The 25,723-nt window shown below is 44.2% G+C and overlaps 1 protein-coding gene across 3 annotated transcripts in view; it reads right to left on the minus strand.

Annotated features, from left to right (window-relative positions):
- Positions 1-25,723, minus strand: part of ACAP2 (ArfGAP with coiled-coil, ankyrin repeat and PH domains 2) — a 108,754-nt gene that overhangs the window by 14,788 nt on the left and 68,243 nt on the right. For all 3 annotated transcript variants that reach the window (XM_054038933.1, XM_054038932.1, XM_054038934.1), the window contains 8 exons: positions 20,747-20,798; positions 18,662-18,762; positions 17,285-17,390; positions 8,450-8,658; positions 8,158-8,227; positions 6,771-6,865; positions 3,677-3,861; positions 2,764-2,856 (listed from right to left, as the gene is read on the minus strand). In XM_054038933.1, coding sequence (XP_053894908.1) covers positions 2,764-2,856; positions 3,677-3,861; positions 6,771-6,865; positions 8,158-8,227; positions 8,450-8,658; positions 17,285-17,390; positions 18,662-18,762; positions 20,747-20,798 — 911 coding nt within the window. The remainder of the gene's footprint in view (positions 1-2,763; positions 2,857-3,676; positions 3,862-6,770; positions 6,866-8,157; positions 8,228-8,449; positions 8,659-17,284; positions 17,391-18,661; positions 18,763-20,746; positions 20,799-25,723) is intronic.

A 25,723-nucleotide genomic window follows, 5' to 3' on the forward strand; every position in this document is an offset into this window, starting at 1 on the left:
GAGCTTCCAATTCCATCCAGGGGCTGGGGAGGGGATGGCATGGCGAAGGAGTGGCTGGCTGCTGTATTATTCCCCGTCACAGCAAGGGGCAGCCCATCTTCAGACACATAGACATTCAGAAATCTGAGCTGTCTGAATGTCAGACACACGGATCCATTAGGCGGGAAGCTGGTATCTTTGGTGATCAAGTGAACAAAAGAAAGAATAGCATGCACGTTGCCAAAATGATGCCTGATATGTTTCAGCAATGCTGGCAGCACGAGAAGATTTCTAAGGCTATATATACACTGTGCACCTTACAGCAGCACAGCTGTGCCGCTAAAGCCTTGCACTGTAAGACATGCAGTGTAGCCACTCTTTGTCGGCAGGAGAGAGCTCTCCTGCCAACAAAATAAAACCACTCCCAACGAGGGGGGATGGTTTGTCAGTGGGAGACACGTTCCTGCCGACAAAGCGTTGTCCACACCGGCACTTTTTAAATCAGTAAAACTTTTGTTGGTCAGGGATGTGTTTTTCCTCACACCTCTGACAGACAAGTTTTACGGATGAAAGTGCAGTGTAGACACAGCCTGAGTCTGCTCCCTTCTGGTGCAAAGGGTTTACTGACACAGCCCTAGATCCCAGCCAGAAATGCTGCAAAATGCTATAGGACGGTGCTAAAAAAGATGGCCTGGAACCCGAGATTGCCCCCACCACCCATTTCAGCAGGGGAACGTTTGATCAACCCAGACTGGCAAGAACAAGCATCCTCTGGGCTCCAGGTGAACAGCAGCAGGAAGAGGTAACTTGGATGTTCTGTAATACCCCCCCCACACACAGCCCAGAGCAGATATGGAAACTGTGTGGGGGAGCTGAAGGGGCAGAAGAAGAGGAAAAGCCTTCTCTGCCTCCAAGTGTCTTCTATTCAGCACACTGTTGGGGGCTTGGGGAGGAGGAGGAGGCAGAGAGCTGAGTGGCTCATGTCCCTCCTCTCCAACCATACAGCAGCTGCCCTGCTCTCTCTGCCCTACAGGTATATTGTGAATTGTGTTTCCAAACTGAAGCACATCTGACCAGATCACCACTTACTGGGATTAGGAAGGCCTTCTTCCCTCAGGGCAACACTCCCATTTAGCCAATTAAGAGGATGGGGCAGCACCTGGAGCTATAAGGGCTAGTTTACACTGGCGACACTAAAGGGCTGCCGCAGCAACGCTTTAGGGTGCCTTGTGTAGTCGCAGCGCAGCGTTGGGAGAAAAAACACTAAAAAAATCACTCTAAAAAACCCATCTCAACGAGGGTTGGGGCTCCCAGCGCTGGGGCACTGTTTACACTGGCGCTTTACAGCGCTGCAACTTGCTGCGCTCGGGGGGGGGGGGGGGGGGGTTTCACCCCCCTGAGTGAGAAAGTTGCAGCCCTGTTAATTGCGGACCAGCCCTAACAGACCAGCTCTAACAGATTAGGGAGATGCACACAGAGAGAGAGAGAGAGAGAGCGCGCGCTGATGAATCAGAGCTGCCTGAGTTGGAGTCAGGGACAGGTGAGAGCTGCCAAGGATCAGGGCTGTCGGATGGACCCAGAAGGAAGCAGAAGGTGGTTCCTGGGGGAAGGCTGAAGGCAAAGAGAGCAGCAAGAGAGGTTTGCTAGTCTGTCCCCGAAGCCAGAGAGCCAGGGCTTGAGAGCAGGGGAGAGGCTTATTGGCTAATGGCTCCATGCTGGAGAGCTGGACCCAGGGGAACTGTGAGAGGGCTACGGAGAGTGACGGATGCTGCCAGGTACCTGCTGAGAAAAGCGGGGTTGCACTCCATATGGAAGTGTGGACTGGGGCCCGGTGAAGGGCACCAGGGTCGCACCGGAGGGCTGAGACCTGGTGAGGGGCACTGGAGCTGTGTGTTGTATGAACCGTTTGGACGATGCTGGGGAAATTCTGGAGTATGGAACGTTTTGTTATGATTTATGTGCATGGGACTTCTGCAATAAATGAACCCCACAAGGGCTGTTTGTCCTCAGAAAGACTCTCTAGACTATTTCTACGGAGTCTGCAGGGGGAAAATCAGGCAGGTGTGCACATCATGCTGCAGCAGAGCGCTTCAGGCACAGACCGCCCGATGACAAGACCGAAAACCCTTCCGCTTTTACCAGCTGGGCTAATGGCGGTATCTTGGGGAAATAAGAGCAACTTTTAAAGGAACTCCCAACTCTGATTGTTTCATTGCTCTGCTTTCAGACCCCTACAAAAACTGTACATTCATTAAGTTCCCATTGTTTCTGAGTAAGTCAGAATTCCATCTACAAGGATGCAATATATATTCAGCTATTTATATATGTTCCTCTGGACACTTATTTGCAATTTTTATGAATGGTGGTTAACTAGAGATGCAAGTCTTTAATGCCAGAAGCCTTCCTTCAAAGGACAGTCAAAACAGCACTGCTCTAAATGCTGTAAAAAGAAATTCCAGTTTGGTATTATCTGAGACAGAAAAACATCTTCCAGTTGGATTTAGAAGAATTCAGCTACCTTCCTGCTACCACACTTGAGAGGGAGAATGGATAACAGACAGGGAAAATGGGTGAACGACGATACTGCTGCTCACTCACAGGAATTATTAGCTATATTAAAATGGCACTTGGAACAGGAAGGGGAAAAGGGGAAAATCTTAGTAATACATCAGTATTTACTGGGACCAGCAAGTCTCAGTCTTAGTCTTCTTTTTGCTAGCATGTTTTTAAGCAGAAAAAGAAATCACTTAAGTCCCGTCTTTTAAAGTGCAAGATCAAACGGACCTGGCTCAAACAAACTGTTTGTGGAGACGATGGAGGCGAGGTGTTCTCTACTGTCATCGGCACTGTGCTGGGTCCCACTGTCATTGCTTCTTACTGTTTTTAGGGGAAAAAATGTATTAGAGTTCACGCTACCAAGGTACCCACCTCTCACAGACAACATGAAAATAAAGCAAGCTCTTACACTTAGTCCTGAATTCATGACCAGTTATTTTTAAGGGAACAGTGGTAACTAGTCAATATTTCTAACGTATTCAAAGAAATCTGAAACTGCACTTTTGATCCAGACACTTACAGTGGTTCAAGCTGCAACCATTTTACAAAAAGGAAAGAGGTCAGGATAAGTCAAAAGCTTAAATTATTTCATGGAAACATGAAGCAATGCAATAGCTTGGAGACAATGGACTACAGGTAGGAAGATGGCTACACCACACAATGGACCACGAGTGCAGATGCTGAACCCACCATGAGAGTAGTACTTACTACTACGCAGTTTTGAAGAGGTATCAAAGTAGGAGAAGAGTGAATCTAGCTCATCAGGACAGAACAGAGACTCCCGCCTCACCTCGTCGCTACTTACAGCAACCGCTGGGGACATGCAAGTTAGCAAAGCACAAAGCAGGCGGCAAGGAGGGGAAAGGGCAGGAAGAAGTTATTGGGAAAGTTTAGGAGGATAAAAATAGGGAGGAAAGACTGTGGTTAGTACATTTCTGAATTTAAGATGCTCCTCCCCCTTAAAATCAAACACTCCAGGGCAAGTATTATTTTTCCCAGAGCCTCTGAAAAAAACTTTGAACAACTGAGACCCAGTTCTGGCTTTTATTTACTGAATTGCTATCTTAGTAAAGAGAATAATACCAGTAACACATTTTAAAAGAACATGCTAATAGATACAAGGATAGAGGGGTGTAAATACCTGTGGGAGAAGCTGTAACTTGTTCACCTGGCAAAGGGGATTTTTCAGGGATGTTGTGCATATTTTCCTCCTGCCTTTGAGGCAGAACTTTTGTTCCATGCTCAGGAGGAGATACTGATGCAGGCTGTCTCTCCACAAATTTTCTTTCCACGTATTTTGCTCTGATATAATCCTCTTTCTCCTGCCTGGCATAGACAAACGTCAGCGAAGTTATATTAACGTTACTGAACACAGTAAGTGGTGCACACATTCAGATGAAAGCCATTTTCCAAGTATTGCAATTCAGCCTCTGAGTTATTTGCATGTAAAATAATCTTTTATTAAGAAATCTGAAGCAATATTTTCCAGCTCTCTGAAATGCAAAATTCTTGAACAGATTTAAAGGTCACTTTGGAAGTAAGCCTGCATCCGTTTCAGCCCAAGAGAAGAGTTTTTGAGAATGCTGAGTGAATGAACAAAAAGTTATAAGAAAACCAAATTCAATATTTACAATAGCTTACACTCCCATGATAGAGTGTTATACTTTAGAAACATCTGCGTACTGTATCTTTATAAATGTAACAGCAACCTAATAAAATACCGTCCATTTAGATTTTTATGTAAATATTGAGGTTATGCCTGGGAAAGTTACGAGATCACAAGGACTGGACGCGTGAATGATGAATGATGCCAGGTGAAAAGCAGGCAGCTGCAGCATAACCTACACTGAAATGCTCTTCCCTGACCTCAGGGTGCCATCAACCTGCATGTGTGGCAGAGACAAACCGGTCATTTTATTTTTCAGTCAGCTTTCAGGCATGAGCTAAGAAAGAGCAATCAAGTACAGCAATAAACTAACGGAAGGGTTGATAAAACCCCTATCACTGGAGTTAGTGAAGAACAGCGAAGACGCTAGTGGGAATGATGTCAAGCATCCTGCAGCAGAGACTTTCTAGCATCCATGCACCACGAGTGACCTGCAAACCGTGGCGGTCCAGAGCATGAAACTGTGTAAGAACACGCAGCAGGTAACTAATCTGGGTATGGAAGTGTTCTGTAAAGAGATCTCTTATAAAGTGGCCCACAGAATGAAAGATTGGAGACCTATTGTTATATATGATTGGGGACAGCTTTTCCAATGCTTCATGGTCAGGAATGAGAGGAGAGAGTGGCAGGATCAGAAATACCTACTTGAAGGTTGTTGAGAAGAACCTAGAGTGAATGTGTGGTGGAGAATAAAAAAAGAGGACAGAAGGGAAGTATTGTATGGGGCAAGGAACAAAGCAGCACTGAAAAAAAGAGGATGAAATTTCCCATGAGACTTCCACTAGTGGTACTTTGCAGAATGAGAGCGGGAGCAAGAAGATAGTGAGAGCGAGGAAAGATCCAGGACTGGTGTTGGTTTTGGCAGCCAGAATGGTGGACGCCAGAAATCAAGAAGCCATGTCTAGGTAAGGTGGAGCTGAAGGCCACAGCCATGGAGTCAGGAGAGGAGGGAGCTCTGAGAAGGAAAGAGAAGACAAGAGCAGCAGAGAGTCACTGTGCCTGAAGGAGGAGAGTGGGGGAAGGGGACCAGCACTGAATGCAATAAAGTGGCAATGAGAGAGGGAACCCTGACGCGGAGGGCTCAGAAAAGAGCAGTGTTTTGTGAGGAGGTGGTCAGTCATGGAGTGGCAGAGATAGTTGGTAGAGGTGTATTTCATAGCTGCAGGCAAGGAAGTGAGTAGCCCTGGAGTCAGACTATCGTCAGCATAAAATTTGAAGTCACTCAGGTTAAGGGCTGGGACGGAGAAAAGGGGGAAACTAGGGAATCAACATCAGCGCAGGAGAAGGATGGCCGATGATGGCCTCCTGAAGGAGTAAGGCGAGGATTTGGACAGGGGAGGAGGTGGAGAAGAGACAGGGCAGGGGCAAGGACTTGGGGGAAGGGGGTGGAATGGGGGCGGAGCGAGGGCGGATGCTTGGGTGGGAAGAGGCAGGGGGTGGACGGGCACCCACCTGGCAGAGGAGAAGTCAGTGCCGTTGGGGGTGAACGGTGGAGCGGTGAAGAGGCAAGCGGGGAGGGTGAAGAGGCGAGCGAGCGGCGGGCGGTGGATGGGGGAGTGAGGAGGGACGCAGCAAGCCTGCAGGGGGCCGGGGGATGAGGAAGGCCGTGGGGGGGGGCCCTGGGGCGAAGCCTGGGAGGAGTGGGGATGGACTGTGGGCAGGGCTGATGGCACCCCAATGTGTCCTGATATTTTAGTGTTGTGATCTGATCACCCTCGAGATAACAGCTATGCCAGAAGAGCTAGGATCATAACAAATGCTGTCAGCAGCGAAGAGATGGTGGCAGAGAAGGAGCTGAGGGAGAAATTAATGAACATGAGAACTGGTGGGGACGAAGGTAAGGTGGAGGAGGCTAAAGTAAGGCTTTGTCTACACTAGTACTTTTGTTGGCAAAAGTTATGTTGGTCAGGGGTGTGTTTTTTTTCAGACCCCTCACCAACAAGAGCACCGGTGTGGAGTGAGTGAGTGAGTGTTAATTATGCCAGTGGGAGAGCTCTCGCGCACCAGCATAGCGCAGCTACATGAGAGAGCTCACAGCGGCGCAGCTGCAGTGGTCCAGCTGTGGCGCTGTAAGGTCCGTAGTGTAGACATAGCCTAAGGCTGCAGGAGAAAGAATGACAGGATTGGGGGGGAGGGGCAAAAGAAGGGGGAAGAGACTGGAGAAAGGGTGAAGGGAGATAAGTAGAAGCCAAAAGGGAGGATTTGGTGGAGTGCTGATGAGAACACAAAAGCTTTAGCCTCCACCATAAGCAGCTTCTATGAATCAAGTTAGTTTTGAGAATTTCCTGGCAAAAACACGTCAGTGAAAAGCAGATTTCATTTCCTCGCCCCAGTAAATGCTGGACTGCTGAATGGCTGTTCCACAGGGGATTGCAGCAATCAGGATGGAAGAGAACCTGAAGCCATTAGGCATTTGACCCTAATAAGCAATGGTGCAAAATGGGCACAAATCAGCAAGACAAAGACAAAATTCAGTTATTTGTGCTAAGTGACAATGCAGAGAGTTTAAATGGAGAACATTTATAGCACTAGTTACAGGAAGATCAGTAAAACCAAACTAAATCACTACCTTTGGCTTCCAGGTTGTGGCTTCTTAACTCCCATTCTTTCAACTTTTGCTTCATAGATTCTATTGATGACATCATTCCCCAATTCACACATCAGCTACAAGACAAGAAAATATCAGCACAACTATAAAAGGCGTTAACTCTGTGAGTGATATTCATACCTCGCCCATCACTGCAGTGTTTGGGCCTCTTGAGATCTTTCATTTACAATAGTTTGTTAACAAACCTTGTAAGGGTAGGGCTAATGATTTTTACTCCAATGTATTTTTAGGAAATAAGTTACAAAGTATTTTAAAAATGGTGAATAAGAGAACAGACTTCCAAATGAGGTGATGAAAAAATTGTTTGGGCTGGTAAATGGCAAGTACCAAAAAAGCACTACAAAGGACTAGCAGCAGGTTAAAGTGTGATTGTAGTCTGAAAAGTGATTATGTAAAAATCATCCTCCTTTTATTCACTCAGCCATACCTGCACACTTGATTCACAAAAATACCTTTTATTGAATATACTCCTCTTAGTCCTGCAGAGCCCACGCACGTAAGAGGCAATGCACTGAGTTCTAGTCCATCTCATATCAACAGAATCACTTACACCTGTACAAACCCTGGATGGTACAGAGGCTGCACTGCAAATAGAATTTCCCTTGCCGAACTGTTACTGGCAGTGGTGTGCCAGAAGGAAAGAACACAGCTTGACTCTCAGACCTAGACAGAGATTGCTAACCTGGCTTTTAAAGGGGCGGGAAGTGTTTAATTGTAAAATGAACACATTTGAGGTGGAAATCCACGACACAAACATGATGAAATCCGCACCCTCATCCCTGCTGCCATTTTTACAGGGTATTTTTTAGGAGTAGAAAAGCAGTAAGGCCCAATAACTTGTGAACCATCCTAGCTAGAAACAAATGCTTTGGACCAGCTACGTAACTGCACAAATGTATAAAACATTTTTTCTATTCATCACGTGACACTGGATCTTAATCACACCATTCTGATAAATATGTACATACACATAACCCTCCCCTTCGCCCTCCATCCCCACGAGCACACACGAAATCTGAAGCAATTGTAGTAATGTCTTGAACATCAATATTCTATACCAAGCGAAGTCTTGGAATCCCTTTTTTCAAATGGTGTTGGGCTTGGGTTTGGGTTTGTAACTCACATTTCATTAGCTATTGTGCTTAAATCAGGTTGAAAATGCTGTGAATATAAATATGATAATCCTCTTTCATTTTCCAAGGCTACCTGGCTCACTACTCATTGTTCTGTGCCAAAAGTCATTTCCAACCACTAGCTCTAGACCAACAATTAGACAAAAAATTCAATTCCTGCTACAAACTATTACTATCATTTTTAGAAATTCTTTTCTCATAAAGGATTACCATACCTTTAGAAGTTCAGGCTCCCATGTATCTAGTGTTAAGGATCTAACTTTTGAAAAGTGGACTCCTAGACTCCTAAACAGAAAAAAAAGCCTCCTGTTAATACATAGCTATTGTATGCCAACATACTGTCTTACGTTAGGCAGGCTTATTAGTCCCTCTTGCAGATCAAGCTGTTATCTTAATTCTATCTGCATGCAGGGGTCTCTAATCTTGCCTCCCAGGTTACAAGATGGAAAAACCCCTCATGATGAAGTAATGCTTCGGCCATGCTGCATGTCTGAAGGGTTTACCTACCTGTGTATCCCAGAACACTCAATACACAGTGTGATTCCTAGGTTGATACTGGCCCAACGAGGATCTGCCAGGCCACAGTCACAACAGGCGATGTTACCACCAATACACTGAACTCGCTGTAGAGCACTTTCTCCTTTTAACAACTTCTCTTTTGACTCACTGCCAGATTCTAGGCTTCCTGTAGAAGGGGATGATTTCTTCTCTAGTTTCTAGAAAGAGGCAAAAAAAAGGAAGAACTAGAGGCACAGCAGTTAACTTTGCGATGGCCCTGGAGGAAGCTTCCACATTTATCAATAACCATTTTATTGCTAAACAACTGAAAGGAAAGATGTGTAACTGCAAAACATCCTTAACTTCTCGGTAGAAACCTGGGGCTTAAACATAGCAGTAGCCAGTTGTGCTGGACATTTCAATCACTGCTATAAAAATGGACGTTACTTACCTGTCACTGTAGGTTCTTCGAGACGTGTGGTCCCTGGCTGTATTCCACATGCACGCGCACCAGGCACCTGAGATCAGAAAATCTTGCAAGCAGCGTCTGCTGGTCTGCCCTGGAGCTCCTTGTGCTCAGCACCAAGGGTTATAATGGGAGCTGTGGACCACTTGCCTCCCCAGTTCCTTCACTACCGTGAATCCAATCCAAAGCAGAGAGGACAGTGGGCAGGTGGTGGAATACAGATAGGGATCATGTATCTCAAAGAACCACCAGTTACAAATACCCACCTCCATTTCTTCTTTGAGTGCTTATCCTTGTGTATTCCACACATGGGTGGCTGGTAAGCAAGAGTCAAATAGCAGGGGAGCACAAGGGTGCAGGTGGTACAGATGTCCATAACAAATGTTCCAAAAGCTGCATCTGCAGAAGAGGCTTGGACTAAAGTGTAATGCTTCACGGAAGTGTGGCTGGAACGCCAGGTTGCCACCTTACAAATGTCATCCATAAGTGCTTATCAAAGAGTGGATTCTGAGGTTGCTTGTGCTCTAGTGGAATGGGCCTTTACGCCGTCCTGGGGAGGGAGATGAACTGACAGTAAAGTAGGACAGAAATCCACAGAGACAGTCTCTGAACAGGTATTACTTGTCCATGTGTTCACTCTGCTATAGCAACAAATAGTCAAGGCATTTTTCTCATTGGTTTCATTCTTTGTAGGCAGAATGCCAAAGCTCATTTGACACGGTGAGAGTGAAGCCTCTTCTCCTCACTGAAGTTATGAGCCTTTGGAAAGAATACTGGTAAGTTAATTGACCTGATTTATGTGGAACCCAGAAATTACCTTAGGGATGAATTTTGGGTCGAGGCAAAGGGATACCTTTTCTTTACAACAAGTTCCATATGGTAGATTGGCCATGATGTCCCTAGCTCACTCACCATCCTGGCTGATGTGAGGCAACCTTTGCGAATAGGTGGGACATCGAGCACATGGCCAGCGGTTGAAAGGGCGGCTTAGTAAGTATTGAGAGTACAAGACAGAGGTCCCAGTTAGCTGTTGGCTTCACTTCTGGTGGGAAGGCGCTAGTGAGACCCTTCAGGAATCTGATTGTTATGGGGTGAGTCAAAATAGACTAGACCTCAACCCGAGGATGCAAGGCATTGATTGCTGTTAGGTGGACCTGCAGCACGCTAATAGGAAGGCCCAACTTCTCAAGAGTGAGGAGGTATTCTAGAACAACAGGAATACCTAGTGTCTCTGGAGATAAATGATTTTGTTGTGCCTCCATTTAGCAAGATAGCATTTTCTGGTGGAGTATTGTCTGCTGTGATTAAGAATAGTTTGATGAACAGCCTCCGAACATGAACACTCTAGGTCTGATCCCCTTACAGATACCAGGCCGTGAGGTGGAAACAGTATGGGCTGGGATGTATGGTCCTGCCATTCTCTAGTGATAGATCCAGGAAGGGTCGAACGGTGGATGGGTAGACATTCACAGGAGGTCTGTAAATCAGAATAACCTGGGCCAGTTGAATGCAATAAAAATGACTTGCCCTTTGTCATGATGAATCTCCCATAGAACCTACAGCAGCAGCAAAATAGGGGAAAAAACTCAAGTGGTCTATCCAGGATCGTAGAAGGGCATCGCCCTTGGAGTCCTGACCCAGTGCTGCTCTAGAGCAGTATATGTTGAACTCCTCGTACATCAGAGGCAAACGGGTCCCAAGATGGAGTTCTCCACTGAATGAAGATTTTGTTTAGCACTGAATTGTGTATTTCCCACTCAGGATTAGGGAGTAGCTCTTTTGCCTTGAAGTTGATTCCTTTTCTGATGTGGATACGTCCCTCAGAAGGACTGGACCCAAAAACCCAGGTGATTGTGGGTATGGGAGGGTGAAGATATCCTTCAGGGAGTATAAGCCTCAGTCCATAAAACTTCAGCTTGACCTTACAGTAGTACAGTGAGCAATCAGACGGAGAGGCACCTCCTAGCCAGTCATTGACACCAAACCAACTTCAAGTACAGATTCATTGTCCAGCCCAGGAAAGGACAATGGTGGACCACTGAAGGTAATGGAAAGACATTGAGATATCCTGGCTCTCAAATCAAGAGGGGGTCTTCACATTCTGCATGACCATGAGTCACCATGTACTAAGAGAAAAAAAGAAAAGCCTTGTAAAAGCAGGCATGGATCTGAGGGTTGGCCTCCAGAAACTGAGGAGCAGTCTAAGCTGGAAGCTGTCCGTGAACACTTGATCCCCAAACTAGGAGGATATATGGGAAACCATCCAAAGGCAATAGGTAACTGGTATTAAAAAAGGGATTTTATCTAATACAGAACAAAGCCTGATGTTGCGTTCATGTTTATTTTGTGTGTAACTTGACTGTTTGCTTTCCCTCACTATTTCAGCTTTGAATCTATTTTTCAGTTAAGTAAACCTTTTGTTTACTTTTCCCCCCAAGCAGCAAACTGTGTGGCATGTGGATGCCAAAGTGAGTGGATGGCCGAGGGGCTGACAGAGGGGAACAGTCTGAGCATAAGGTACCTAAGAACTCGGAAAGGACAAACCTGGGCAGACTCGGAACTGGAAGGGCTGTTGGAGTTACCCTACAAGAAGTACCTGGGCTTGTAGGAAGGTGTTGCCACTGAGCTGTGGACAGTCAAGCCTAGTGATTGAAATGAAAGATTAGAACTAGGTCCAGGGTGGACAGAGTTCAGGAACAGGCCAAGGGTCCGTACCGGAGGGACAGAAGCTGAATGCCAGAGCCGGAGGATCAACCAGAGTCATAGGGAAGAAGTGGAGCAGAGGACTGAAGCCAGAAGGGAACGGGGCTGGAGAAGAGCAGGGGCAAGAACTGGAAGCAGGCTGGAGCAGAGCTGGAACAAGGGCAAGCACAGCTGCAGGACTGGTACGCACTGAGCATCCGCTCATCTGCTATAGGGGCCAGGCTTATAAGCATGGCTGGTAAATCAGGGGCTGTGGCTACTCTGTCAGTTCCAAGGCACTGCAGCTGGGCTCACTGGTTGCTTAGTAGCGAAGCTAGTCAGGGAGGAGGCCAGCAGCTGGTCCAGCGTCAGGGATGTGAGCCACAGCAGAACAGCATGAAGGGACCTGAGGTTACAGGGCAGATGGTGATAGAATCCCTTACTGCTCTTGGTGATCTCCAAAATGTCACACTTGCTCCTGTGCACCTTAGCCCCACTTAAACTTCCGAGGGTAAGTCTTTAGGACATGAGCGCAAGGACTTACCCGATTTGGAAGGAGTTGAGGAGGGATTCTCTCTCGAGAACAGACGTGGAAGGGCATTTTTTCTTGTTTCTGTGCAGTGTCCCCAACTTTCATGAGAAGCCTGACGCAACGAGTCTTTAGCTTTATCAGATCTGGCCTCTGCTCCAGAGCTTATGCTTGGAAGGGTGCTACTCGAGTGCCGAGGCCAACGAACCAGGAACTCACCCCAGCCTGGATCCAACTGAGGTCTCATCGCTTTTTCCATTAGGTATTTCCTCAGTCAAAGCTCTCATTCCTCTCCCCTCTCAGATCCAGGGAGGAAAGGGCAGAGAAACGTGCCTCCCTGAGGCTGTAAAGATAGCGCTGATAGTCGTTGCTGACCAAGAAGCAGCAAGGACAAGAGAGTTCTTGAACCCTGGGCATAGTTCTCCTCCCAAGAGCGGAAATAGAGAGGGTCCCTCGCGCAGGGAAAAACTGATCTACACTAACTAAAGAAACTACCAAATACACTAGACTAAGAACTAGATGCAATTATATTTATAGGTAAGAAAGAGTGCAAAGTTATCTTCAGACAGAGGAGATTCCGACTCAGGCCATGTGATGGTAAGAAGGAACTGCAGAGGCAGGTGGTTCGTACTTCCCCTTATACCCTGGACGCAGGCATGGACCAGGGCTCGGGCATGGACCAACAGACACTACTTGAAAGGTTTCTGAGCCACAAGCACTTGATGCACATGCATGTCACATGTGGAATACACACAGGGATGAACACAGTTAATCCCCCTACAGTAAGGTAGATTAAAATAAATCAGTATTTGAAATTTTATTTTTAAAAACAGGATTTTATTTAAATATAGGTTTATTTAAAAAAAATGAAATCATTTAAATTTGAAACTTTGACAGCCTGTGTTAAGGACTAACCTTAGTATAATCTATTAAAATCAGATACACTAAACAACAGTAAGCAGTACATGTTTGCTGCCAAGTTTCAAAGAAAGTCAAACCACTGAACTGGTGGAAGTCACTGGCTAAGCACCTGCACCCAGAATTCGCTGAAGTGCTAAATCAGCTTATGATAGCAGTAACCTTTTTTTACAGGTACACAGAGAATATTTTCTTAATTTCAGTTTATTAAACTAGTTCAGTTTAGTTATTCATAGTTAAGAAACAGCAGGAAAGCTTGTTATCCTCTCCCAATCTATAAAAGAACAATTGGGTGTTAGAGGATGAAAGCTACTAGTTCTAAAATCTTGAAGGACATGGTGACCAAAAAAATTAGTTCAATTCACTAATTGATAATACTTTTGTTTAATAAATCAGTTAGTTTTAAATGCAAGACATGTTTTTATAACCATTTTTCCCTTATGCATACTGCTCATTTTATTTAACTAATAAACAATTTGAAATGTTTGTGCATTTTAATTGTTTGAATTTCCATCCAAATACAACTTAACACAAAGAACAAGTTAAAAAATTTTACTAAATAAGAAATGCATCATTCACCACTTTCTAACATAAAAATGTAAAAATTAATACTCTGAATAAATGTAAGTTAAGCTATATAACTGCTTAAATAAATGTGTGCAGATAATAGTGTATCCTCCTAGTCAGAATAATTGGGTAAAGACTATTTAGTTCAAATCAACATGTTTTAATAGTTATCAATCAATGAGACTCAATCTTTCTGTAGAAAAAACTAAAAAATACAAATGCAAAACAAGATTAAAATTGATGACAGTCTCCTGCTTGCTGATTTAAATAATTATTAAAAATCAGTTATTTAAAAAGTGACTTAAAATCAATCCACCTTGCTTCATTTACATTGGTAAGTTTGTCTTGTGGACAGTTTCCTGCTCTGAAGCAAGATGTCAAGGACTGCCAGCAAACAACTCCTCCTGGTGGACATCAGCCAGCCAGTATCCAGGCTGTGAGGTTCAGTTACTCCGGGTTCAGGTGCAGAACTTGACTGTTATTCTGAGAGAGCAGGCGAGGCAGACTCAGTGAGGTGACCGGCCTCTGAACTGACAGTCTCATCGCTAGGAGTACCAGAAGTGTCTGGCCCAAGCAGAGGCTATCAGGAGACTGTCCCTGAATCCTGCCTGAAGTTTCACAGGACCCTGGAGAAAAGCATATATATGAGGTCTGGAGACCAAAGATGAGGAAAGCACCTGTGAGGGATTCCAGACTCCGCCTCCTCTGGAGCAAAGCCTCTGGCATTTGACATTGTGGCACATCACAAACAAGGGTATTGTTGGGTAGCCTCATCGGCAAAAGACTGTCTGGAGAGCCAAGGGCCTGAGGGGCCACTCGTGGCTCCTGGAGAGTTTCTGCTGAGCTGGCCCACCAAGGTGTTCCTCAGGCCTGGGAGATGGAGAGCTACTGGGTGACTGGTGCCAAATACTCCATAACCACAGACTCATGGCTTCGTGGCACAAGGGGGAGGATAGGGCCTTCCTTGCCTGTTGATGTAGTGCATCATCATGATATTGTATGTAAGCACTTGCATAGGGAGACCCTAAAGGAGAGGTAAGAATACTCTGCATGCCAACTGAATTATTCGGAGTTCCAACACACTGATACGAAGGAATGACATGAAAGCCAAGCACTTCCCCTGAATCTGGAGTTGGTCTAAGGGTGCTCCCCACCTACAGGGGAAGGCATTCGTGATCAGATTCATTTAAGGGAAGGATGCAGACAATGGAGCTCCTGTGCACTCCTGGTCTGGGTGTACCCACTAGTCTCATGAAGAAAGACCCTCTGTGGAGAGGAATCCACATGTCCATACAGTCTCTCTTGGGTCAATACACAGATCTTAACCACGCGTTGAGGTTTAGCAAGCTGCACGGCATACATACATGACATGTGCCCCAGAAGCTTCAGGCAGATTTTCACTTGCATTACCAGGTGCACATAAAATTGTCGTACATCTGTCTCTGTTTGATGTCTGTGCTGTGGCAGGTATGCTTTTGCCAACTAGGAATCTATCACTGCTCCTATGAATTCTGTATATTACATCAGAGAGTCACTGTGTATGTTGTGGCACTACGCCCCATATTCTTCATAGAGATATGCTTATGATATGAATATGGCATAATTAAGATATGTTTTACGCACGATGCGTCATGTAAGGTATCATTGGAAAGGTTATGATTTACTGAATGTGATTATTCAATTTGTATGCATGTATCATTTCTGTATCTGAAGTTAGGAATACAGACTATGTATCGATTACAAAAGTGTTTGCACGGGGAATGCCCACGAGACTGGCTGGTTAGTCAATGAGCCATTAGGGAGGACAATAGGACTTTGAAGATGCTAATCTCCCACCTTCCTGAGATGCTGCTTTGACATTGCAGGGTCATGTGGTTATGTCACCTGGTACTGGACCCCATCTTGGCCTGCGAGTATTTTTCCACAGAAAGGGTGGAGACCAAACTGGGAAACAAAGAATTCCCACCATATGTAAGTTTGGTAGGAAGCAGGGTCCTCGTTTTACCCCTGGGAAGAAGGAGGGTGGATGGGAGGGTAGGTGCTCACCTCCCTAAGTAATTCCTCTAGTCCTCATCCCAAATCTCCTGTAAAAACCAGAAGAGCCCAGAAGGTGCTATCATTGTAATTCCACTGAGCACCTGAGGAATAAATGCCCTGTGCTGAGTGGGAACAAGCAGCAAGCAACCCATGGAAATGCTGCTACCCAGAGCACAGAGGCACCTCAGGCAATTGACACTTATCACACAGGGTTTGTAAAAATAGCAACTGCACAGCCTGGCAAGAACCACATAAAGGCTGTCAGAGTAAATGGAAAAGAACTCCCTGGGTGGAAGGATTCTGGCGCAGAAATTTCTGTGGTCAGGAGAGACCTTGTCCAGGAGGAAGACATACCGCCAGGACAGATGGCAGAACTTTTGTTAGTAGGGGGTCACAAAATTCTTTGGCTAAAGTGCACATGGAAATTGAGAATTTGCAAGATGAATTAACAGTTGCTGCTGTTCCCCATAACCCAACCCACATATTATTGGGGAAGGATTTTTTTAACGTGGCTCAGGCTGTCCAGACCAAAGGGTAGGGTCCTGTACTGAGAGCAGAATGTTCGTACCATGAACCGCAGGAATTGTTTATGTTCCAGGACTATTTAGATGTGGAAATAAGCATCCTGTAGGTCAAGAGCTGCAAACCAGTCCATGGGATCCAATGAGGGTTGATGGAGGCTAAGGTGACCATCCAGAACTTGAAACATCAATGGAGGCATTCAGACATCACAGACCTAGGATGGGTCTCCATCCACCATTCCTCTTTGGGATCAAGTAGTAGTGGGAGTAGAAGCATTTTCCTCTGAATTCTTGAGGAACTTCCTCTACAGCTCCCAGTTGTAGTAGGGAGCTGACTTCTAGTTGTAGAAGTGCCTCATTAGAAGAGTTCCTGAAGATGGACGGGAGGTGGAGGATGGGTGTGGGCAAGGTGAACAGTTTGAAACTGGGTGAGAACCTTTCTTCACAACCTCTGGGGCCCACCAGTCCAAGGTCATGCTAACTCAGATTTATTTGAAACAATAAAGGCGGATGCCAAACAGAAACTAAGGGGGGTAGATCCACAGATGATTTAGCTGAGTTCTCAAGTGTCCCATCCAAACTGCTTCCTTGGTGTTTGTCCCTGCTGCAGGGCTATCGCGTATGAGACTGGTGAGCACTGCTGGTGGCACCACTGACATTTCCTCAATAGTTCTGAGGGACATTGTTGGATTTGTTGCTAGGACTGGTATCTGAATGAGGACCAAGATCTCGGTAGTTGTTGGTATTGTTTACCCCTGGGCTCTGGGACACATGCTGGTGCTCTGCAAGGTGGCTGAAGCCACCTCGCCCCTTATTCTCTCATCTACAGTGGGAGCGGAACCACACCTGTGCCCTGGGAGCCCTTAACAGACACAGTCATTCAAAATAACCCAATCTGTGCACATGCATTCCAACATTGAAATCTGTATAGATAATCACTGAAAGAAGTTATTGATTCAAAACATAATGGTCAAAATAACCTTAATTAGATGAAAAGTTAATTCAGTAGACACAGATCAGAGACCTCACAAAAATAATTAAATTTCTTCTGCAATTCTCATGAAGAAAAAAGGATCAGAAATAGTTTACTGTATTATTGGATCTTGAAAGGTACATATACTTGCCTCGGATTCATCCCCCTTCTCTCTATATGCTGTAGCAATACTAGTCTGAACAGACTTAATCCATGCCTGCCGCAGCTTTTCAGAATCAGCCTGGAGCATGCAGCTTCTGTGAGAAATAAGACACAGACTTTAAGATTCAAGCAAACTGACCAATTGGCTCAAAGAAGAGACTCACTCATTAGAAGCCAGACTCTTAAGCAAGTTTTATGTTAGGAACTTCAGCACATCCTTGTATCCATACTACACCACACAGTTACTATTCTTGTTAACAGCTGATATGTGCTTGACCCTTCACAAACACAGAATGAAGATGTTCCCTGCCTCAAAATACTCAAATCTAACACCCTAAGAAACCCAAAGGATGGTTTAATTTGCTGTTTAATTTCCATATAGTTATCTGAAGTTTCTGCTTTGCATCCTCACCTCCCATTTACCTGCATGACTGACTAAATAGGACACGGAAATCAGTCCTAGAAAAGGCAGAGAGTTCTGACGTCTAACATACGAGACTGAATTCAAAGGTAGGAAACTTCAGGGATTTAAAGAGGAGGAAAAACTGCTGCCCACGCTAGCATTCAGAGAAAACAAAGTCATCAAATGTCAAACTGAAGGGTTGAGAAAGTGTAGGTAGGCAGAAGCCAAATAAAGGTAGAATTTGGCCACAGGATAGGGGGAGAAAGAGCAGAAAACAGACAAATTTTAAGATGGAGAAGAGAAAAAAAACAGAGCCCCGCAAGAGCAGCTGGCCTTGTACCACAGGACACTAAACTGACACGAATGTCCAGTTCTTGCACATGCAGAGCTGCCTTTCCTCTCTAAACACACTAGGCAGTATTTTATACTGCATGGTGCTGCTTGGGCTAGTACTGACTTTTTAAAAATTCAGTATTTTCCTTTTATTCAGTGGGAACTGAAGTGTAATTGACTATTGCAGAAGCAGCTATTACATCTATGCTGTGCTTTATTCCTGAATTTAGAAATTATCTGAAGTAACTGGAAGCCATTTTCTGTACTATTAAGAAGCAGCCTGACAGCACTGCCTGCAACTGATCCGTTTAGCAGCAATCTGTCTACCAACTGTACTACTGTGTAAAGCGCACCAGGATGTATATTTATTACAAGTGCAAAAAGCAGACTGAATAGTCGCTACTGCTGCCCAGAAATATCACATGCTCCAGGTCCAAGAATTTAGAGAACAAAGCGATTGAGATTCTTTTCCCATTGTGACTACTCCCAAAACATAGAATCATAGGATTAGAAGAGACTTCAAGAGGTCCTCTAGTCCAGAACCCTACATGGCCTTCTTGAGTTCCAAGTCTGAAACTGAAACGTAAAACTTGTGTTATACATGAACTTTAAAAAAAAATTACCCCTTACTTTGTTGGAGAGACTACCTCGAAGCAGAAACGTCTTTCTATGTCTTCGCAATGCTTAACTGTGCAAAGCCGCAAGTCTTCAACGACTACTGTGGGATTATCCTAGAAAGAGGTAAAATGAACAAAACAACTCAAGTTTATGGTGACGGGAGAAACTTACTGAAGCCACGGCTAGTCTCGACTGCTTTCCAATTTTTCCCTTTCATCAAAACAGATTGCATGTGATATCCATAGTAGGAGTTAAACATTATGTGTATGAAAATTTAATACAGACTCGGGAGAACACCCCTTTTCCTATAAAAGTAGACTGATTGACAGCTGACATTTAAACAGCAGAGTGGCTCAACTGAGTACCACTGTTTTTTCTGAGAAGACCATAATTAGCTTGCAAACCAGACGGAGAAGGGTCACAATTAAATGTGCCCACATTTCACTGCAAGTGCAAAATCAGATGCTAGGTTGAAGCTGCTTTAAAAATTTGGTCCATAAAAAAAATAACAAAACCCTTAAAATAGCATCAAAGTATAATATTTGTTAAGGGTTCTAAGTGTGATTGTGGTACAACAATAATAATAATAATACTGCTCACAAAACATTATCATGAAGCAGTTAGGATTGCCACACACTCCCATACCTAACAAACCCCCAAAGGGAAAAAAGAAAAGCCACCTAATCAGTACATTCATTCTTCCTGTTCACCCACAAGCATATATCCAACCATTACCAGAGCCACCTTACACAACAGACCACGCACCATGCCCAGCTACTGGCCACAAGACACTGGACTAGATGGACCTCTGTTCTGATCCACTATGACAATTTCTAACATTAACTCTGCCCCCTCCTCCCCACCACTTCTGCCCTTCTGCACACAATCCTTTATTAGACTCTTCTCCCCGAACACTAGTAATTGTGAGTGTTTGGTTTAGAAGTTAGTTGTGTGGGGAACGGAGAATTTCGTACAGGCATATTTGCTGAAGGGAATGAAGAAGGTTAGCCTCCCTGGGCTGCAGGTGGTGCAGGGTTAAGGATGCTCTGCATGATCTGTGGTATTTCGTAGCTGTGAAAATAGTAAGGTGTGTGCTTGTGGGTGGAAGAAAAGAGGGTGTGTGTGTGTTTTTATTATATAACGTAGCTTAACTTTTCATAGCCTTGCTTTTGTGGGTTTGTGTCAGGCATCTTGTGTGTAGCAACCCCAAGTGCTTCACAACAAAGCTTTTCATGTATTCCTTTCCTAGAATTTTTTTTAATTAGGGGTGGGAGGTGGATAAGTAGGCAGGGAGCAGACCAGTAGGGGTAGAAACATAGCTGTTGATGGCGCATCATAGAATACTTTGTCCAGCAGCAGCTGCACATAGCTTCTCTTGTAGGATAAAATCTGACCAAAGTGTAGCTTTTGACAGGGAAATTTGTATGTGGACCTGCCCACCTGCACCTCCCAATCAAACAAACTGCATGTTCCTGACCCCAACCAGGTTTGTGTGCACACAAACGTTTTCAATTATAAGAAGAAGATTACTTAAAAAACAAAACTACCTATTGCACCAGATTTGCCCAGGTGCCACATCTCTCCCAAGTTCTATGAATACAGACGATGTTTTTAAAAGTGGTATCAGCCAACAATGAAAAGCAAAACTGCCACTGACAAATTTAAACTAAAGCCCAATTTAAAGTCTTCCTATTACAAATTTCTGAATGAAAGTGAAACAAAAACTGCATAGAAAATTCAAAGGGCATAAAAACTAACCCTATATGAAATTTAACAGTGACCAGCAGCCTACTTTAGAGAAAAACAGGCGTTTGTGCTCATTTTAGAATACGGCCCTACCCGTGGAATCACTATCATGAGCCTCAATGATGATAATGCTTACTTATGAATCACCTATCACTCAGGGATCTCAGAGATTTACGAAGCTGATATTGCCACATTTTATAGGCGGGGAAACGAAGACAGAGAAATTAAGTAGGTTGCTCAAGGTCATGTTGCGAGGGGCAGCATCTCTCAACTTTCATTCCTCTGCTCTAATCAACAGACCCCCTAATTCCCATTAATCACATTCTTGGGTATTGGAAGTACAGTACCTACCTTAAATTTTTTCTGGTAAACAAGCTGATTATTCTGTATCGAAAACCAGCGTCTATATAAATAAAAAGACATCCAAACATTTAACTGATTTCACAGTGCTTACTGGTTGTAACAGATGAACATAGTATCTATGGAATCACACTGAATAAAAGAGTTCACAAAAGTTATGTCTCAGTAAGTCTTGACAAGTTTGCACAACGATGGTCTCATCAAAACAATGACAAAAGTGAAAAAAAGACAAAAGAAAAGAAATTAAGCAAGGTTCACGCAAGTTAAATCTTACACAAGTGCATGCACATTATCACTATGTTAGTTAAGCTATTCATTCCAAAACGTTTACATTCCAATGTATGGTCACGTCTATATTTTATGACAAGCGAAATTGATAAATAATTTAAAACATCTATTTTAGTTTGTTTACCAACACCACAAACTATGAAGTATCAGAGGGGTAGCCGTGTTAGTCTGAATCTGTAAAAAGCAACAGAGGGTCCTGTGGCACCTTTGAGACTAACAGAAGTACTGGGAGCATAAGCTTTCGTGGGTAAGAACCTCACTTCTTCAGATGCAAGTAATGGAAATCTCCAGAGGCAGGTATATATCAGTGTGGAGATAACGAGGTTAGTTCAATCAGGGAGGGTGAGCTGCTCTGCTAGCAGTTGAGGTGTGAACACCAAGGGAGGAGAAACTGTTTCTGTAGTTGGATAGCCATTCACAGTCTTTGTTTAATCCTGATCTGATGGTGTCAAATTTGCAAATGAACTGGAGCTCAGCAGTTTCTCTTTGGAGTCTGGTCCTGAAGTTTTTTTGCTGTAAGATGGCAACCTTTACATCTGCTATTGTGTGGCCAGGGAGGTTGAAGTGTTCTCCTACAGGTTTTTGTATATTGCCATTCCTGATATCTGACTTGTGTCCATTTATCCTCTTGCGTAGTGACTGTCCAGTTTGGCCAATGTACATAGCAGAGGGGCATTGCTGGCATATGATGGCATATATAACATTGGTGGACGTGCAGGTGAATGAGCCGGTGATGTTGTAGCTGATCTGGTTAGGTCCAGTGATGGTGTTGCTGGTGTAGATATGTGGGCAGAGTTGGCACTGAACAGCGCACTGATACACAGATACCCTCCCACCAACAACACAGGAAGAAGAACTCCACATGGACTCCTCCTGAGGGTCGAAATGACAGTCTGGACCTATACATAGAATGCTTCCGCCGACGTGCACAGGCAGAAATTGTGGAAAAACAACATCGCTTGCCTCATAACCTAAGTCGTGCAGAACGCAATGCCATCCACAGCCTCAGAAACCACCCTGACATTATCATCAAAGAGGCTGATAAAGGAGGTGCTGTTGTCATCATGAACAGGTCTGACTACCAGAAGGAGGCTGCCAGACAACTCTCCAATACCCAATTCTACAGGCCGCTTTCCTCAGATCCCACTGAGGAATACACTAAGAAACTACACCATCTACTCAGGACACTCCCTACACTAACACAGGAACAAATCAACATACCCTTAGAGCCCCGGCCGGGGTTATTCTATCTACTACCTAAGATCCACAAACCTGGAAATCCTGGACGCCCCATCATCTCGGGCATTGGCACTCTCACTGAAGGACTGTCTGGATATGTGGACTCCCTACTCAGACCTACGCCACCAGCACTCCCAGCTATCTCCGTGACACCACAGATTTCCTGAGGAAACTACAATGCATTGGTGACCTCCCAGAAAACACCATCCTAGCCACCATGGATGTAGAGGCTCTCTACACAAACATCCCACATACAGATGGAATAAAAGCTGTCAGGAACAGTATCCCTGATGATGACACAGCACAACTTATTGCTGAGCTCTGTGACTTTATCCTCACGCACAATTATTTCAAATTTGGTGAAAATATATACCTCCAGACCAGTGGCACCTCTATGGGCACACGCATGGCCCCACAACATGCCAACATTTTTATGGCTGACCTGGAACAACGCTTCCTCAGCTCCCGTCCACTCATGCCCCTTCTCTACCTATGCTATATTGATGACATCTTCATCATCTGGACCCATGGGAAGGAGGCCCTGGAAGAATTCCACCATGCTTTCAACAGCTTCCACCCCACCATCAACCTCAGCCTGGACCAATCTACACAGGAGGTCCACTTCCTGGACACCACCGTACAAATAAGCGATGGCCACATTAACACCACCCTATACCGAAAACCCACCGACCGCTACGCCTACCTTCATGCCTCCAGCTTCCACCCCGGTCACACCACACGATCCATCGTCTACAGCCAAGCACTGAGGTACAATCGCATCTGCTCCAACCCCTCAGACAGAGACCAACACCTACAAGATCTTCACCGAGCATTCTCAAAACTACGATACCCACACAAGGAAATAAAGAAACAAATCAACAGAGCCAGACGTGTACCCAGAAGCTTCCTGCTACATGACAGGCCCAGAAGAGAAACCAACAGAACTCCACTGGCCATCACCTACAGTCCTCAGCTTAAACCTCTCCAACGCATCATCAGTGATCTACAACCCATCCTGGACAATGATCCCTCACTTTCACAGACCTTGGGAGGCAGGCCAGTCCTCGCCCACAGACAACCTGCCAACCTTAAGCATATTCTCACCAGCAACCACGCACCGCACCATAACAACTCTAACTCAGGAACCAACCCATGCAACAAACCTCGATGCAGACTCTGCCCACATATCTACACCAGCAACACCATCACTGGACCTAACCAGATCAGCTACAACATCACCGGCTCATTCACCTGCACGTCCACCAATGTTATATATGCCATCATATGCCAGCAATGCCCCTCTGCTATGTACATTGGCCAAACTGGACAGTCACTACGCAAGAGGATAAATGGACACAAGTCAGATATCAGGAATGGCAATATACAAAAACCTGTAGGAGAACACTTCAACCTCCCTGGCCACACAATAGCAGATGTAAAGGTTGCCATCTTACAGCAAAAAAACTTCAGGACCAGACTCCAAAGAGAAACTGCTGAGCTCCAGTTCATTTGCAAATTTGACACCATCAGATCAGGATTAAACAAAGACTGTGAATGGCTATCCAACTACAGAAACAGTTTCTCCTCCCTTGGTGTTCACACCTCAACTGCTAGCAGAGCAGCTCACCCTCCCTGATTGAACTAACCTCGTTATCTCCACACTGATATATACCTGCCTCTGGAGATTTCCATTACTTGCATCTGAAGAAGTGAGGTTCTTACCCACGAAAGCTTATGCTCCCAGTACTTCTGTTAGTCTCAAAGGTGCCACAGGACCCTCTGTTGCTTTTTACAAACTATGAAGTGGCTGGAAGCTGAGAGGTTAGACATTCAGACTGAAATCAAGGCATGAATTTTTAACAGAGGTAATTAAGCACTGGAACAATATACCAAGGGTTCTGATGGACTTTCCATTATTGGCAAAATTTAAAATCAAGATTCGACATGTCTCTAAAAGAACTGCTTTAGTTCAAACAGGGAATTATTTCAGGGAAGTTTCAGAAACTGTATTATGCAGGAGGTTGGACTAGGTGATCACTGCAGTCACTTCCAGCCTTAGAATCTATGAATTCCTCACTCAAATATTTGAGAAAGAAGTTTTAGAAAGTAACTTATGAAGTTGCTAATACTATTGCATTGGTGCCACCTCTTGCGATATATTGCAAGTTTTCTAGTATTTGGTGTTTCTTAAAGCCCGAGATACTAGAATCAAGAGACTGCATGAGAATCAACTTTTTTTTTTTAAAGCAAGTTTCTAGACCCCGTTTTTGGAGAGAGAAGCTTGAAAACATGAAGCAAATGCACCCTGCCGGCTCAAATACCAGAAGGCAAATCAAAAGACTCCCAAAATTGCCAATCTTGTTTTTGGGGCCCTGACTCAGGGGTTTTGAATGCTTGGGGTTGGAAATCCTGCTACTACTCTGGAAAAGACTCTGCATAAGGACCCTGGTCCAAAACGTCTGATTCATCATCCGATCAGGCTACCATACAGGAAACATGACAAATGTAACTGACTAACTGCCGCTCTGTTTCCTTGGGACGCAACCACTGAGTAACTGGCTAAAGATTACAGAAAAAAATAAAAACAAAACTAATTCAGTACTATAGTCAAAATTGGGCATACTTCTTTGATCAAGGTTTATTTTAATACAAGCCTGTGTTTTATATCTTATCATATTAAAGTGGTGATCACAAACATACTCATACAGTATGTCACTTATTTTGTGCTGCCTGTTAAGATGAGGAACAAAGTTATGTAAAGTGACATCAAAACATTGTCACATTATCCATGAAATTCTTTATTACTGATCTGACAATCTGACATTACTTATCTACTTCACTACAAATAGTAACAAAACGCCCCTATTTATTCAACCACCACAAGCACAAAAAATACTTAAGGAAGAACAAAAGAGGAAATAAGGTATAAAAAGAATTAGACTCGTGCCAGGAAATTTTTATTGTAAAACAGTTAGTACTTAGCCTGTAGAAAGTTGAGATTCTACCTTTTAACAATTATATTTCCAAATGTTGTAGGAATATATTTAGTTTCAAAATGCAAGACCTCCATTTATAAAATAAAGGTTAATTCTAAATGTGATTGAAATACTTATATCAAATATGGAAAGGATTTTTTCAAGTTACTAACTACAGTATATTTCAGTCACTGCAATTTAAAAGGTATCACCTTTACCATCTAAAAGGAATGTATTAATCAAGCATGTAACCCAATCATTATGTAGATTATTTCTAAGTAAAGAAATGGATAATTCAGCTACAAAGCAGGCTGAAAAAGGAAGATAAGCAAAGAATAAGTCTGAGTTTTTGTACATACAACCAGTTAGATACATGAAAAGCAACCCCTACAAAGCAAAGGAAAGTGCAGCCCTGCCACAAGAGATAACATGCAATGGAGCAAATCTCTAAGAATCACTGTTAAAT

The sequence above is a fragment of the Malaclemys terrapin genome, chromosome 9 (genome assembly GCF_027887155.1).
Source record: "Malaclemys terrapin pileata isolate rMalTer1 chromosome 9, rMalTer1.hap1, whole genome shotgun sequence".
NCBI lineage: Eukaryota > Metazoa > Chordata > Testudines > Emydidae > Malaclemys > Malaclemys terrapin.